The 15,851-nt window shown below is 31.7% G+C and overlaps 6 protein-coding genes across 6 annotated transcripts in view; 2 read left to right on the top strand and 4 right to left on the bottom strand.

Annotated features, from left to right (window-relative positions):
• The window catches only part of Gmap (Golgi microtubule-associated protein), a 62,005-nt gene extending 61,606 nt beyond the window's left edge, over nucleotides 1-399 (bottom strand). The window contains exon 1 of the mRNA XM_065507981.1: nucleotides 113-399. Coding sequence (XP_065364053.1) covers nucleotides 113-322 — 210 coding nt within the window. The 5' untranslated portion in view covers nucleotides 323-399. The remainder of the gene's footprint in view (nucleotides 1-112) is intronic.
• A 1,136-nt stretch (nucleotides 400-1,535) lies between these two features.
• LOC135956692 (arginine/serine-rich coiled-coil protein 2) lies at nucleotides 1,536-6,581 on the bottom strand. Its single transcript, XM_065507244.1, has 4 exons — nucleotides 6,443-6,581; nucleotides 5,978-6,166; nucleotides 3,072-3,212; nucleotides 1,536-2,907 (listed from the first exon to the last, which is right to left on the bottom strand). Exons 1-4 carry the CDS (start codon nucleotides 6,503-6,505, stop codon nucleotides 1,744-1,746), a joined length of 1,557 nt encoding a protein of 518 aa, XP_065363316.1. The 5' UTR covers nucleotides 6,506-6,581; the 3' UTR covers nucleotides 1,536-1,743.
• A 453-nt stretch (nucleotides 6,582-7,034) lies between these two features.
• Nucleotides 7,035-10,429, top strand: mh (maternal haploid). Its single transcript, XM_065508867.1, has 3 exons — nucleotides 7,035-8,076; nucleotides 8,154-8,714; nucleotides 9,426-10,429. The coding sequence occupies exons 1-3, from the start codon at nucleotides 7,116-7,118 to the stop codon at nucleotides 10,388-10,390; spliced, it is 2,487 nt and encodes an 828-aa protein (XP_065364939.1). The 5' UTR covers nucleotides 7,035-7,115; the 3' UTR covers nucleotides 10,391-10,429.
• A 931-nt stretch (nucleotides 10,430-11,360) lies between these two features.
• On the bottom strand, nucleotides 11,361-12,449 carry Alg14 (ALG14, UDP-N-acetylglucosaminyltransferase subunit). Its single transcript, XM_065507803.1, has one exon. It carries the CDS (start codon nucleotides 12,373-12,375, stop codon nucleotides 11,809-11,811), a length of 567 nt encoding a protein of 188 aa, XP_065363875.1. The 5' UTR covers nucleotides 12,376-12,449; the 3' UTR covers nucleotides 11,361-11,808.
• A 315-nt stretch (nucleotides 12,450-12,764) lies between these two features.
• wuho (tRNA (guanine-N(7)-)-methyltransferase non-catalytic subunit wuho) lies at nucleotides 12,765-14,154 on the top strand. Its single transcript, XM_065510355.1, has one exon. The coding sequence runs from the start codon at nucleotides 12,875-12,877 to the stop codon at nucleotides 14,009-14,011; it is 1,137 nt and encodes a 378-aa protein (XP_065366427.1). The 5' UTR covers nucleotides 12,765-12,874; the 3' UTR covers nucleotides 14,012-14,154.
• Rpt4 (Regulatory particle triple-A ATPase 4) lies at nucleotides 14,060-15,783 on the bottom strand. Its single transcript, XM_065510354.1, has 5 exons — nucleotides 15,543-15,783; nucleotides 15,306-15,425; nucleotides 14,517-15,237; nucleotides 14,319-14,459; nucleotides 14,060-14,236 (listed from the first exon to the last, which is right to left on the bottom strand). The coding sequence occupies exons 1-5, from the start codon at nucleotides 15,646-15,648 to the stop codon at nucleotides 14,134-14,136; spliced, it is 1,191 nt and encodes a 396-aa protein (XP_065366426.1). The 5' UTR covers nucleotides 15,649-15,783; the 3' UTR covers nucleotides 14,060-14,133.
• Nucleotides 15,784-15,851: the final 68 nt, after the last annotated feature.

Raw genomic sequence — 15,851 nt, 5'->3', positions numbered from 1 at the left:
ACACAAACAAATTGTAAAAAATCGAATTTTCTATCTATACTAGATGTTGTTGAGTGTATATGTACGTTTCTTAATGCATGCATCACACATCACTTCATCCCAACTTACTTACCTCTATGTCTTTTTCGGAGCATAATTTATCTAAATCTGCTTTATCTTTCTGTGTATCGGCCAGTATTTCTATGGCCGATCTATTATCAACGGTTGGTGTTGCACTGCGATATTCGGTATCGCCAGGACCAGCAGTTTCTTCAAGAATTTCTTGGGCCAATGTCGTCAATTGACCCTTTATCGTATTAAGACTGTTATTCAACCAAGACATTTTGGAACACACAACAAACACTTTTTGCACATTCACTTATTGTTATTGTATTATTATTTGTTAAAATTATGTAGATTATTTTATGTAAAAAAAAATTAGACAAATTTTCTTATTATTTTTTGGGGATGATGACAACTTGGCAAAATAGAATTTTTGTCTTGTATTTATTATTTTGATTTTGTTGTTGTTTTCTTCAAGTAAATAAACTGTCAATAACAGCTGACAAAACAAAATAATGCGGTTGATTTTCTACTAACAGCCGCTGTAAAGTACACAGTAAAAAATTATTTTAATTGTTTATATGTTTAAAAGTTAATTTCGTTAACAATTTAAGAAAAATTTATTAATATAACGACTAAATTCATACACAGACAAATCATCGTATTATTTCATGAAATAAATGATAATACTATATGTGTTTTAAAATTGTATCAATAACAAAATTAAGAGTTATTCTGATCCGGCCAACATCCGGTCATTCATTAAGACGATATTTATTATAGTCCTAAAATACAATATTTGAAGGCCTTCGTCTAACAGGTGCATTTTCTTAGTTGTCTAGACAAATTTATAAATAAATGTTTGAAAAATAATTGCGGAATTGCGTTCCATGCATGATAAAATACTATTAGCAAACCTCCAAAATAGAGTAGGTTCTGCTCTCACAAATTAAACGACTGAAGAGATCTACAGTCTTTTTAACTTTTTTGATGGCAAATATATTTTTACAATTTTATTTACATTTTTGTAATAAAAAATAAAATTTCTGAATGCAAAAAAACCTTCTTTTTAATTTCCACTTACAAAAGATTGTTTCTAATTTGGACATGCTCATAACGAATCTGACCAAACATTTTTTGTTTTTATGTTTATATATATGTAAATATTGTTTTAATGTTTATACATATAAATATTATTGTCACTTTTATATCATCCAAGTGCTACATCATTTAAAAATTAAATTTTTACAGATTCTGGTCCATTTTCAATACAATCAAATAAATAAAGAAACGTAATAGTCCCGAAATACTAATTTGTGGTATCGTGAATTACATCAATTATTTCTTTTCTATCCTTTTCAGCAGTGATATTTCCCGAATATTTATGTTAAGGTCCAAAATGTGGTAGCTCTGAGCTCTAATGACACATTGGCTATTCAAGAATGATATCGAATATATCATCTAGGAACATGGTATTTAAAGTAAGTTACATATTTTACAATTTTAAATTAATACATATCTTCATTTATTTTCAAATTCAGAATAAATAGAATGTTGTTTACATTTTTTTTTAATAAAATTAATGTAAAACTTATGCACACATTAACAAACAAATTCATAGTTTTTGTTAAATAAAAAGAAATAACTTTAAAACTTGCATTTTATTATTTATATTAGAGTAAAGGGTGTCGTCTTCATTATCTAATAAGGTCTTGATTGTGATCCAAAACCCAAGCCAACGCCCCTCATAGTATGGGTAACCTGACGTGCTACTTCGTACTGCTGTTCCATTGTGGAAAACATGGCTTCACGAGATTTAACATCTGGATTATTTGGAGGAGAGGTAGTTGTTGGTGACGACTTCTTTTCGCTCTCATTTGGCGAAGTAGATGATTCGCCAGTTCCACTCTTAATACCCATAAGACGCATAAATTTAGATGCAACTTTGCCATCTTGATCTTGAGAGAATTGGGCGTGGCCCCATTTTGAAGCAGAGTCCTCAGTTTTTTTAGCTCCCCATATGAGTTTACGTTTTTGCATTTGTTCAACGTATTTATTGGGATTAATGACATTTGGATTATAATAACTGGGTAATTGTACTGTAGCAGTGGCTACGTTTGGTCCAGCTGCTGCACTGGACGCAGCTACTGCAACAACATTAGATTTGGGTGCATTTTCACTAAGTGGCAGGGATAAAAGAGCTTCGAAATTCCGAGCTGTAGGAAGGGATTTCTTCTCAGGAACTTGTGACTCTCCCACTGGACGTTTAGTTTCTGTAAGAAGTTCTTCTGCTGCCGTTCTCTGATGGGAATTATTATTATTTGACGCTAAATTAGATTCAGTTGAATTATCGGCCGAGTGTGAACGAGAACGTGATCTGGATCTTGAATTACGTTTTCGTTCACGTCTTGTGTTATTATCATCCTTACGTTCACTGAATTTACTATTATTACTGTTGCGCTGAGAGGGTGCCGGTGAATTTGAACGTCTAGGGCGATATGCATTTGAACGATCTTCATTGTAAGATCGTTGAGTTCTACGATCCTCATTATTACGACGATCAGTTTTTCGGTCATCGTCATTGTTATAATTATTGCGTCTATCGTTAAAGTCTCTTCTTCGATCATCGAAATTAGCGGCACGTCTCTCTTCGTTTGCACCACCTCTTCTTTCATCATTGAAGCGATCATCGTGCTGTTTTCTCTCGTCATAGCGTGATTTTGAACTATTGAAACGATCTTTATAATTTGGGGCATACATTGATTTCCTATCATCACGATTATATCTCTTATCTTCCTTGTGGTAATCATTGCCATCACGTTTGTAGTCTCTCTTAGGTTCTCTAAAACGTTTGTGATCATCATGCTGTAACAAATAAGATTAAATAAATTATCCTATCGATTTTACAACTAAAAAATAGTAGTCATACTAAGATGCAAATTTTGAGCAAATGTATTGTCATTGTCTTGCATTTTATAAATTGACGTTTTCCGAAAAATCCATCAGTTTCAAAATGATCAAAAACTAACCTTTTTATAATCATATTTATGACTATTATCATAATCTCTAACACCATCTCTCATATCTCTATTATTCCTTGACTCTTTGTTGTCTCTTTTATCTCTGTGATCTCTTGATTTGTCAGCTCTTCTATCGATTTTATATTTATCCTGAAAAAGAAATGTTAGTGCAAGAATACTGAAAATGTTAATAACTCTAGCTGTAAAATAAATTTGTTTTTATTAATAAAAAACTATGCTAAACCTTTAGTGTTTTTTGTTTAAAATACTATTAGTAAAATTACTTATGATCAAACAAAAAATATAAAAATTTAGTTTTACTCCTTTACCTTTTTTGTTTTAGAAAAAAAAAAATACTAACTTTATTTAAATTAAATAAATATAACTTTGTTTTTATTGTTTAGATAAAAACAAACTCCTGTAAAAGAATTTTAATAAATGTTGTTGTTTTTAAATTAATCATACTCACGTTTAAGAGCTGCTTATTTTCAATTCAAAGACTCTCTCCTACTACTCATTGTGTGTCATTGTTATTTTTGCGATTTTTATAGGGACGTAGAGAAGGAGTTGGTCACAGGCAACATACATATATATAAAGCCTGTTTTGTTACATTGCCGCTACTAATTGAATTTGTGATACTTTTTCAATCATATTCTAACTCTAGTAACATAGAGTTTTGGTGTTGTAACAACTTTTTTATGGTGATCGGTAGTAGATTTTTTTGGAAACTTTTTAGGTTGAGTTTTTTTTTGGTATAAAAACTTTAGGTTTGTATTTTTTTGTTTTGTTTTGGTTTATACAATATAATAATAACAAAAGTTGATATTTAATTAATAATGTAAAAATGAGTAAAACTAAATAAAACAACAATAAAGAAATGAATATATTGTAAATAAATATACGAGTATAATACCTAAGCGAAAAGTTGATTGGACATGGAAATAACAAATAATAGCGATTTCGCGCTTGGTAGTAAAATACCCTTGTAGACCTTGTTAATATTGTAAACGAAATTAAAATACTATTATTTACTACATCAGTAAAAAAAATATTAACCTATAATTTATAACCCGTGTTTTCAAAAAGACCTATTTCCAAAACAGTTTCAATAATGAATATGGGCATAGAAATTTACGAGGACGATTTAATGAAAAAACTGGCTTTTGGCTTTTTATCGAGGTCATTAAAATATGTAGGTAGAGTTATTTCATATGGTTTGGAAACAAGAAAATGTTAGTGAGCTGACGAAATTCACTTTTTCCAAATTTCACGAGGTAATCTACCAACAATGGCTGCCAAACACAAACTAAATGACGCAGCTTGTTCAAATTTTGCCAGGAGTCAACTGACAGATGCCAGTTGACAGTAGCAGTGTTGTCCTTTCAGTTTTGAGCCGGTAAATTCAAAAATTTTAAAAAGTGGATCTTTCTGTGGAAATGTCGAAATTGAATGAAACTGTTTTGGAAATAGTTTTTTTCTGAGCATTAACAAATATTTTTTAATGAGTGCTAGAGTGCTATATTTGGCGGTCTTGAATAATTACTTTATACATTTTTTTTTGAGAAAGATACACTTATGGATGAAATACATTTTTATGGTAAAAGACAATATTTTAGTGAGACCCAAATAACATCACGGACAATTTGGCATTATTTAAAAATTCTGACAGATCTATAAATAACTCAGCTATTTTGGAACCGATTCTCCTTTTTTACTTATAGAATAAAAATTACATTAATAAGTACTAAAGAGTTGGGAATACAATTTTTGCAAATAAAATTGAATCGTTTTATTATTACATACTTTTGAGAAATTTGAGAAAAAAGTTTATATTGTGGAACAAAAAAAAGCATTGTTCTAGTTATTATATATTTTTCTCTTCTACCTCTGAAATTAGTAAATACAAAACTAAACCCACTATGGAAGACCACTTATAATTTAGTATAAAAGCAGAATCATAATTAATAAATCTAGTGAAACTTTAGTAAATCTTGTAAACTTTCTTGTCAAAAGTTATTTCTAATGAATTCTGAATATCTCAAAAATCAGAAACCGAAAATAATTCTTTTTTATGCAATTTTCAACTCAAAAAATCAGTATGATGAAAATGCCTTAGAAATACTTCATATATGTATACCATAACATTTCTCTTCACTATATCTATCTGATTATTCAATAAACTTTGCTTATTGATTTTTATATTATTTGTTACAAATAACAAGTATTGATAATTTTTAAAAAAAAAATTTAAATGTATTCAAACAAAAATAAAAATCTATCAATGATTTTTATTTTTTCAAAACAAAATATACAAATCACCTTAGGCAGGGACCATAAATTACGGTTATCAAGAAAATTTGAAATCAAAAACTCTCTATGTTAGAGTCAATGCAGCCGTGCTCTTTCAGAATCTATGATGATATTAAAAAATTATCTCAACTCCTCAGTCGTTATTTTTTAACGTAAAAATAAAAGTGTTTTAAATGGTCGTCATAAAAAATGATTTGGACAAATAGAAATGGCGCTGTGGGATGAACTAAACGTAATGTTCTGTTCCCAAAATTAACTAAGGTGATTTTACTTGAATTTGTTTACACAACACAAATTTTGTTCAGATGTACGTAACGCATCAATTACTTTTTCAGAGGAATTGAAAAATAAGTTTACAAAATGTATAATAAACAAAAAATATATAAAAAACAGAACATCTTCACATGGAAGATGACATCTAACATTTGTTGAACATTTTATCTTTATACAGAAACTAAAAATATATTCTTAAAATTGTATTTCTCTAATAAGGTATGTTATATTGACTACTTCCAAAGACTCTATTTTAACAGATAACTTCTTACATACATATATGGAATTTAATACAATATAATTATAGTATAAAACTAAAATTTATTATTACCTCATTAATACTGGCGTTTCCAGTTTTGAAACGTTCGCTTCCGCCATCTCGACCTTTGCGATAGGGGGAGGATTCTCGGTCGCAACTGCCACTTTTCGAGTGATTATAAGAGCGTTTTAAAGGTCCACTCGCATCAGTAGCAGCTCGTCCGGTGCTAGCGCTACTGCCGCTACCACGTTCTCGTACAGCCTAAAGGAATTTGGCAACTATTCAGAAACAGCAAATAAGGTGTTATTTAAACGTACAAACTAATTTTATTACAAAATGTTTAAATCTGTGTTTAGCTTTTTCAGTTTTTCAATTTTCTTTTTATTTCCCTAAGAAATATCCAATTTTCTGAACTATGTTTTTTTCTCTATACTAGGGACAATTTCCCAATAGTCAGCCATCTTTTTTTTCTCGTTTGCAACTAAAATTTTTCAGGCTCCTAAAATTGCATTACTTAGTTACTAATTTTATATTTACCGCTTTAGTATAGGGATAATCATCCTGCTCATCTTCACTACTATAGTTTACGAGACCTTCCATTTAAATTCTTGTTGATTTATTATAAATAAAATAAATTTTTGTATTCCTCTTTGAAAGATATGTTCGCCCTTCTTGCGTTTTTTTAATATTGATTTTTTTTCATAAAATTTTTGACATAAGATGTCAAAAACAACATTGTGATGAAAATGTGCAAAACAGAGAAAAAAACTAGAGAAATGCTGCCAATCTGGCAACTTCATACTCCTCCTCCGGCTCACGCGGCTGGCATCAGCAGCTCACATGCTCATGCCTGTTTATTTCTTATGGCTTCCAATTGGCTCGTAGATCCCCAAATCTAGCTCGTAAAAACTCAATATAAAAAAAATGGTTTTGCACATGTCAGCCGCTGGGGGCTGAGCAGTGTTGCCACTACCTTGTAGTGGCAACTCTTCAAAAAATTTTTAATTTTGAGTACTCTCTACTAGAGTACCCAAATACTCAATAGTTTTACATCATTAATTTGTTGTTTTTCAACAGCTGAGAAAGCGCCAAATATTTTGTTGTGATTGTCCGGGAAATTTAAAAAATCGATGAGCATTTTTAAATATAAAGTGTACAGATTTCATTAACTCGGCGACTATTAATATATTAAGTAGATCTTGTTAAAGCCATGTCGCATGATGCAGACTATTTGTTTGCATTGGAAATGCAAAAACGCATGAATGCCGAAACTGGTGAAGGCGACAGTGATATTGAAGAAATTGATTTTAAAAAGCCTTCCCCAAATCTCGTAGTGTCTAAAAAACCTTTACAAATAAAACGCAGTAATCCACACTCCAATTTAGATCCAGATTTTCTAAATCGCACTCAGAATTTAGTACATCCGCAGTGGGAAACTCTGGATCCCACGCCAGATATTTTTGCACTTTTTGGGCAATTCGATTCAAAATTCTTTCAAACTAGATTAAAGTGTGTGACGTTGGAATGGAGTAAACGTATGTACAGCTGTGCTGGTATTTGCTATTCACGCCGGAATCGCTATGGGATGGACATTACTATACGTTTAAGTCAGCCGTTGCTGAGTTTGAGGCCTAGAAAGGACTTGGTAGAGACCATGTTGCATGAAATGATACATGCCTATTGTTTTGTTTTGAACATACGTGAAGGCAATGGTGGGCATGGACCAAATTTTAAGAAAATAATGGGAGCCATTAATAAAGTGGCTGGTACGAATATAACCGTCTATCACACCTTCCATGATGAGGTCGAATTGTATAAGCAGCATTGGTGGCGCTGTAATGGCATTTGTCAGGATCGTTCGCCATTCTTTGGTTATGTTAAGCGTACTTCAAATCGTGCTCCTGGGCCGAATGACCAGTGGTGGGCAAATCATTTGCAAAACTGTGGAGGTACATTTATGAAAATAAAGGAGCCGGAGAAAAAGAAAAAGGGTAGAGCCGTTAAAGATAAGGAAAATGATAATGAGAAAAAGTCTACGGCCTCTGCAGGCAACGATTTACGTAAGTTCTTTACACCACAAACTAAGAGTAATGCTCCTCCTAAATCAGGTTCCAATACTTCTACTTTGTCGAATATCAAAGGTTTTAATAATTTTAATAATGGCTTTAAAGGTTCGTCTTTTAACATTGAAATTTTGAATCTTATCCCCCAGTCCTTAACAACGAACCTTTCATGTCTTTCCTTTTAGGACCTGTTAAAACAAATGGTGGTGGTACTATGTTGTTAAATCCCAAAACAAAATCATCTACTACCACCAACACCAGTAGCACAACAAAACCACCAGCTACATCTGCCATTGCCAAAGCGTTTCCACCATCCTCATATCCTGGCCTATCGACGGATCCCTTCAATGTTAGCACATCAAGTACGCCAGCGTCTAGTAATCGCAGCAACAATTCATCGCGTGGTGCAATTGTTCCACCTGGTGGTAATTTGCGCAATGTTATGGGTTTTAGAGATTTAGGCGGTTTAGGTTCTGGCGATAGTAACGGTAATAGTGGTCGACCTGTTTCTGGTGTAAAGCCAACAACACCCAGACGAGATGAATGGGGTCGTGGCAGTACACTGACTTCGTCTTCTTCATCGTTTAGAACAAGCAACACGTCGATATCGTCTAGTCCTGACGAAGGAGTTGATCGAAAACATTTGAGAGATGTATGGTCTAAACGCTTTGGTAACAATGGTGGTAATGAGTCTGGAAAAGGTAGTGGATTTGGGGATAAAAGAAATAATAACGATAAACCGCAAGGTGAGTGAAGAACATTAAAGCCACAGTTAAGATTATTTCAACTTTATGATTTCAACTCATTATGTACATTTTGCCTCATTATTATTTATGGATATATTGCATACATACTCCTCTTATCATACATATGTATGTAAAAATATGCAGTAACCGAACTATTGTTGTATAATCGGTACAAATTATCTTTATTTAGAATATGTAGTGCATTTCGTCGTGTCTGAAATACCAGTATTTTGTTAATATTTTAAAATTTAAGGCACTTCTTTCTGTTTTTTTGATCTAAACTATAAATGTTACATATAACTTTACATAGCTTTTTTTGTAAAACGTGATTTTATGAAGAAAACTTATAAAGAATTTCCCGACAAAATTTTCCCGGAAGTTTGTCGTTATTGGTTTACTGAAAAAATTTGCATTTGCAATAATGCAAGACCAATAATGCAATCAAATGATAGACAAAGACCTTTACAATGACGTATATAACGCCATGGAAAATTGGGCCGACAATGGGTCCAAATAGGAAAAAAATATTTGTTAAACCGTAGTTTTTTTTACCAAAAACAAAATATTTTTTTAACAGAAGAAATTTTTTCATCAAAAATTCTTTTTTAACCAAAGAAATTTTTTTTCCGAAAAAGGTTTTCAACAAAAAAAATATTTTTTTAAGTTTTGTTAAAAATTATTTTACATTTAAATTGTTTCCATTTATTTAAGGTGATACCAAACGTAGACGTATTTCAATTGAGTCTAGTGACTCTGCAGATATTGTGTTTGTGGCCGATGAAAAATCTTCGAACAATAAAAAAGACTGGATTGTTGTCGACGATGACATCATGCTGCAAGAACAAACGAATAAAGTTATAACACTATCTTCTGATGAAGACGATGATGATTCAGATAACATAACAAAGCCGAAAATTAATAGAAATATGACTTTAGATCAACGTCAAACCATGATTAAGAAAGAAATTATGGATGAATCTATAAACTTATGCGACGATGACATAGAGCTAATCGATGATGAATATGATGATAATGCCGGACCGAATTTCGATCTCACTATAGCCTCAGAATTGGCCGACACTAGTGTTATCGATGAATTCTTTGGTGAGGATACATTGATGCAGGAATTCAAAAAGGAAAACGATTGCCAGCCATCATCGTCACGCTATCAATTTAATGAGGGCAATGACATAATAACATGTCCCATATGTCTGGAGAAAATGGCCAGATCTGTGTTGGCAGAACATTTGAATGGCTGTACTGGTATTGCCATTAAGATTTTACCACCAAAAAAAACCATGAAAAAGTTATCGGCTATCTCCAAAGAGGCTAGACCCAAAAGAGTGTCTCGTCCTTCTCGAAAATCAACTAAAGAAGTTTTAAGGAATGCTGGCTATTCTGAAGAGGTATTGGAAAGAATTGATTCGGCTAGTAGCATGGATGAAGATGATGACGAATTGGAGTTCTTACAAAGAGCGGGAATAAAACGTTCGCCTAACTCTAAAAAATCTACCTCTGTGGCAAAAGTGGATTTAAATTCATCATCTGAAGACGAAAACACTCGACTACATCGTCAACGTAGTATTTACAAAACAACGCGACAGTGTCCAGTTTGTGCTCGTGAGGTGGAAGAAACTGAAATGAATGATCATTTGGATGAGTGTTTGGGTAAATAATGATGAGGATTATAAGAGGCTTTCAGTTTTTATTTATGTTTTTTTATATATATTTATATTTGTTTAAGTTATTTTTCTTAAAAATTATTTTGGTTTGTTTCTTGTATGTTTCAGAATATAAAAATGTTTTTTTTCTGTTTACTTTGCTATAACATTAATTTGGTAACTGTTATAAAAATTGTTATTTTTTTTATGTCGATAACAAAATTTTCAAATCTTTACAATGAATTTGTTGCTTATTTTATTTTATACTTCTTATTTATATAATAAAAAATACCAATAAATTAATAATGTATAAGTGTTTTAAGAAATTTAATTTAGATGGTCTTAATGTGTCGATATTATGGGAAAATTCTAGCATGGGATTTTATTAGTATAACCAGAAATTTTTAATTATCAAAAACAGGTTTTTAGCTTAAAAGCATATTTTCTTGAAATTTGAATTGATTCAATTTAAGCTTAATTCGCTGAAATCTTAATTAAAAACTAAAATTTTCTGCAAATCGATCCATAAACCATTCTCACCATAAAAGGCTTTTATTTGAATAGCATTCATTCATTATTTAATTCATAATAAAATTTATTAAAAATTTAATCACTTAATGATTATTCAATAGATTTTTTTGGATTTGAATTAAAGAATGATTCAATTAGGAATTATTTCTATAGAAAATTAATTCTATGTTTGAAGTACTATGGAATTAAACCTGTGAATTAATTCGTAATTAATTATTTAATGGAATGGTTAGAGAAAAAAATGAATTTGATTTTGAAAATACATTTGAACCTTTGGAAATATTGACTAAAAACAAGGAAACAAAAATTGTTGACAAGGCATCAGACTTTAGCCAAATATTATCGAATTCAGAAGAGTAAAGTTAAAAAATTAATCAAATATGTAATGGAAAATAAATTTAAAATTAGTTTTAAATAATCAAAATCTGTTCCCACTAATCAGATACATAAATACTATTTTACTTTGGTTTTTTTTTAATTTTTTTTAGACATTACAAAATTTATTAAAAATAAAAGAAAAATATATCAAATTGGTATCAATAATATAACTTCTCAATTGCAGCTTCATATATATAAATAATTTTATAAAAAAAACTCTTATATGTTAATCACACACCTCAATTTTAGAAATTGTTCAAACATTTGGGTGAAAAGTTAAAGTGATTTACAAAATAAGAGGAAAACTGCAGTACAGAAAAAATAATTAATATTAATATATGTAGAAACATATTTAACAAATCCAATATCGATATATAAAATTTTCTTACCCATAACAAAAGTTAACTTTCCTTAAATTTGTTTTATAAACTAAATTTTGGTTTTAGACAAAAACTTTGTTTTTTCTTAATATTTAACATTTTTGTGTGCAATTAAATTTGTTGCTTTTGAATTCTGTGGAACATTTACAAAATGTTACCAAAATATTTAATCTTTTTACGACCCAAATATTCAATTTTTGTCAGAGGTTCCCATTGTACAATCATAACATCCAAATAGGGCAACAATATGCGTCCTGACATTGATATCTCGTGGACACGACAAAAACTTTCCACATAAACCAGCTTCGTTTTCGATCTCCGTGCTAGCTTTGATAGAAAGCCTGCTATACAAAACGGAACACAGGTGCCGGGTCCATTGCACAATATCATGCGGGGCTTCTCTTTAAAGACCAACCAAAAGCTCCAGACCAAAGCATACAGAAATGTAAAGACTGTGGTAAACCAGCTCTGACCTACCTCTCGTGCCCGTGGTATGTAAATAAAATCATCTTCGTTTACGTTTTGTTTTAACTCATCCATCGTTAATTGTATTTTGTCCTTGGAAGTTTTATCAGTATTTGCCACAAGAAATTTCATTGGTTTGTAGTTGTTGAGATCTTTGGTTTTTTGTAATAATCCTTGTAGAATTATACACATTTCAGCTGTATGGCCACCGGATCCAAGGATACACCAAACTGGTTTAGTTTCCATATTTTTTTGAGTTTCAGATGAGTACGTTTTTAATGTTTTTTTTAATTCTTTAATTTTTTGTTTTTATCACAATTTTCAAGTGTAAATTTAGGGTTAATGTTACAGCGGTTGATTTTGTATTATCTTATCAGATGTTTTAAGTGTTGCCAAGGCAACAAAATGCGGTGGAAATGTTAGCTAGCGATATTTATAAATTTAATAAAATAATATTCCGAAGTACTTTCACAACTGCAAAATTAAGCTGTTAGAGTTCCTGAACAAAGCAGAAAGTTAAATAGTTTACCCCACCTCTTGGCGAGCAATCAATTTGTCCACTAGACGAACAAATTCTTATCCACACATTGTATTTGTTGATGACAAAAAGTACTAACTTTTCCATCCCTGATTTTACTTTCTATTTACTTTTTTTTACATCTTCCTATCAATGAATAACGTGGGAATTGAGTGTCGATGAAATATTTATTGTTTATATCAGTTTGTTGTTAAAATTTCACCAAATATGAGTACCATATTTTATACTGACCCAGAATTAGTCATTGCTCTAAGTAAACGTATAATATTTGTTAATCCAAATGATTTACAAATATTTAAGGAGATCGTTTTGCCGGAAGATTTAACTAAATGTGGACTAAAAATAGTGACCAATACTGGGAATGAAGGTGAACAGCAAGAAGAGGAAACGAAACAGCAGCAGAATTTATCAAAAGAGCAGCCCACACTTCAACATGTGAAAATGTCACCCAATCATCAATTGCTGGCAGTAACAACGGCCGGACAGAAGGCCTTGCTTTTGTATCATCTAAGACCAGAACATGCCAAACTTGTTTCGATTAGATCATTGGCTAGGGCTTCTTCAGCTTTAGCTTTTAGTAGCGATTCGAAACGATTACTTGTTACTGACAAAACAGGTGACTGCTATGAATACGATTGTGAGAATTATGAAGCAGTTCCCAAGTTATTATTGGGTCACTTAAGTATTGTCTATGATATTTTGTGGTCCACTGATGAAAAATTTATTATAACCTGTGATAGAGATGATAAAATAAGAGTTACAAACTATCCAGCCACATATGATGTACACAGTTATTGTTTGGGCCACAAAGAGTTTGTAGCCGGCTTAGAACTTTTAAACGATGATGTCCTCGTTACGATTTCCGGCGATAAAACATTAAGGCTGTGGGATTTTAAAGATGGTAAAGAACTTAAGAGTATTGAATTACCGGCTCCGGGTATTAAATTCGCTTCCAAGTGTCTAGAAAGCGGTAAATATGAAATTTCTGTTTTGCTACATCAACCCAATGAATGTGTGGCTACATTTAATTTGTCACAAAAGGAAGATAAAGAATGGGAATTTTCTACACCACAATTGCTTAGTTTCAGCGATATGATTTGCTGCAATTTGTGTTACGCCCAGGACAGATTATATGTTACTGGAGTGGTAAATGATCATTTGGTCGTAAAACTAAGTGCTAATAGCCCAGAAGCGCCTTTGAATTGGTTAAAAATGGTTGAAGAACAATTCAAAGAATATACATGGACACCAGAGGATATATCGGCGTGGTTTAAAAAGAAGTACGATAATGTTACCGAGTATTTGGAACGTAAAAAACGACGCATTGAGGAGAAACAAAAATAAAAGATGAACAACAGTTAAAGGAGTGGAAAGAATAAAATATATAGAACATTTGTTTTATTTTAATAGTTTTTTATATTGATTTGTAAATGTTTTTATGTGTATTAAATAAAAAGTTATCAATATTAAACGGGTTTGTAATCCAATTTGCTTTCCAATTTTTTATTGTCGGATACTTTGCGTACAGCTTTCATAAAATCTTCTTGGATAACATATTCACGTTCGGCTCTAAAAAGATTACAACACAAATTCAAATATGTATAGGTAGGTAGGTATATGACGATAAATAATTTTTGATTTTCAATCTTACCTTATTGCAAAAAGACCAGCTTCTGTACAAACATTGCGTAAATCAGCTCCATTGAAATTATCTGACAGTTTTACACATGCTTCATAATCGATTTCACCATGTTTGGCTATTTTTGAAGCATGAATTTTTAATATTTCCATACTAAAATTTTAAAAAGTTAGATATAAAAAAAAAACAATTAAGAACATTTTTTCTTACCGAGCTTGTTCATTAGGCAGTGGAATTTCAATTTTACGATCAAGACGACCGGGACGCAACAGTGCAGGATCCAAAGTATCGGGACGATTGGTAGCCATAATTATTTTCACCTGTCCCAAAGCATCGAAACCATCCATTTGATTCAGCAACTCCATAAGAGTACGTTGAATTTCACGATCAGCAGATGTACCCTCAGAGAAACGTCTACCACCGATGGCATCAATTTCATCCATAAATATAATACAAGGTTGATGATCACGAGCATAATTAAACATTTCACGAATTAAACGAGCTGATTCACCAATGTATTTATCCACAATAGCGGATGATACAACTTTCAGGAAATTGGCATCCAATTGGGAAGCGACAGCACGAGCCAGTAAAGTTTTACCAGTACCAGGTGGGCCATAAAGAAGACAACCTTTGGGCGGTGTAATACCCACACGCAGGAAAAGTTCTGGATTTAATAAAGGCAATTCGATGACTTCACGTAATTCACGAATTTGTTCGGATAGACCACCAATAGCGGAGTACTTAACATCACCAGGATCTTCATGAGACATATTGTAAACCAAAGGATCTACCTCACGTGGTAAATAACGCATAATTGTAAGAGTTGTCATATCCAAGGCTACGCGAGTGCCGGATTTTAACTTTGTTTTATCCAACTGGCGACGGCATCCCACTACATAACGTGGACCATTGGTGGCTTTGACAATAACTAAAATTATGTACATATATACATTTTTTTTTAATATATCTCTTAAGTTGTCCTTGTTATTTACTTACATTTGTCTTCTGTTAATTGTTTCAACACTTCACCCACAATTTGACCCACACTCTGGAGGGCTTTCAAGTCATTTTCAGATTTATCATATTGTTTTGTAAGCTCCTTGATTTCTTCACGTTCTATTAATTGTATTTAGAAAGGGTAATGGAAATTATAAATTTTTTGAAATATGTTATGGTTATGGCCAATAGGCTAGGTTGTTGAAAATAAATAATAATAATAAATTCTATACTTACTCTCCTTAAGTCTCGATTCAACTTCTTTGTGTTCCAACAATTTTTTACGATAATCAAAGAGAGCTTTTTCGCGTACACCATCCGCAGGAGCACTACCGGTAGTCATAGTGTTTGAAATTTTTATTTATTTAATAAGAAAGTTATATATTTCTTAAAAACTTTACAAGATTTTCAGTATTTTATTTTCGTAGGCTCCGTGAATTTGCAAAATTTATATTGTCAAATATGCTTCTTCTTGCGAAAACAAAAATGCCGCTGTCATCGATTTTGGCGGAAGTGTTCGGAAGGAAAATAAAAAGGGCTGCCAAG

This window comes from Calliphora vicina, chromosome 4, assembly GCF_958450345.1.
Source record: "Calliphora vicina chromosome 4, idCalVici1.1, whole genome shotgun sequence".
Classification (NCBI taxonomy): domain Eukaryota; kingdom Metazoa; phylum Arthropoda; class Insecta; order Diptera; family Calliphoridae; genus Calliphora; species Calliphora vicina.
This window is presented reverse-complemented; position numbering and strand designations above follow the sequence as displayed.